Source organism: Fulmarus glacialis, unplaced genomic scaffold (genome assembly GCF_000690835.1).
Source record: "Fulmarus glacialis isolate BGI_N327 unplaced genomic scaffold, ASM69083v1 scaffold18333, whole genome shotgun sequence".
NCBI lineage: Eukaryota > Metazoa > Chordata > Aves > Procellariiformes > Procellariidae > Fulmarus > Fulmarus glacialis.
This window is the reverse complement of record NW_009205049.1, coordinates 2,575-2,851: the sequence shown is the minus strand read 5'-3', so window position 1 is coordinate 2,851 and position 277 is coordinate 2,575. Positions and strand designations below refer to the sequence as shown.

General features: G+C 54.9%; 1 protein-coding gene across 1 annotated transcript in view; it reads left to right on the top strand.

Annotated features, from left to right (window-relative positions):
- Positions 1–203: 203 nt before the first annotated feature.
- Positions 204–277, top strand: part of TXNIP (thioredoxin interacting protein) — a gene marked incomplete at its 3' end in the record, with an annotated part of 2,642 nt that continues 2,568 nt past the window's right edge. The window contains 2 exon segments of the mRNA XM_009575248.1: positions 204–269; positions 271–277. The exon segment at positions 271–277 is cut by the window's right edge and continues 177 nt beyond it. Of these exon segments, the coding sequence (XP_009573543.1) occupies positions 204–269; positions 271–277 (73 nt within the window).

Genomic DNA, 277 nt, shown 5'->3' with positions numbered 1-277 from the left:
AGCGGCTGTATCGCGGAGCAGCCCTGCCTCTCCTCTCCGAACTCTAGGAAGCGAAGGGTTAAATTGCCCTTTTTGACTAAAATCAGCCCGTTTTAGGGGATTTTTTTCCTCTTCAGGGGGAAAAAAAGACCCCGCAATTCTTGCCCTGTGCGGCCCCCCTCGCTGCTTTCTCGAGAGCGTTTTCCCCCACGCTCACCTCAGCCATGGTGATGTTCAAGAAGGTGAAGACCTTCGTGATGGCCTTCAGCGAGCCTGAGAAGGTCTACTGCAGCGGGGA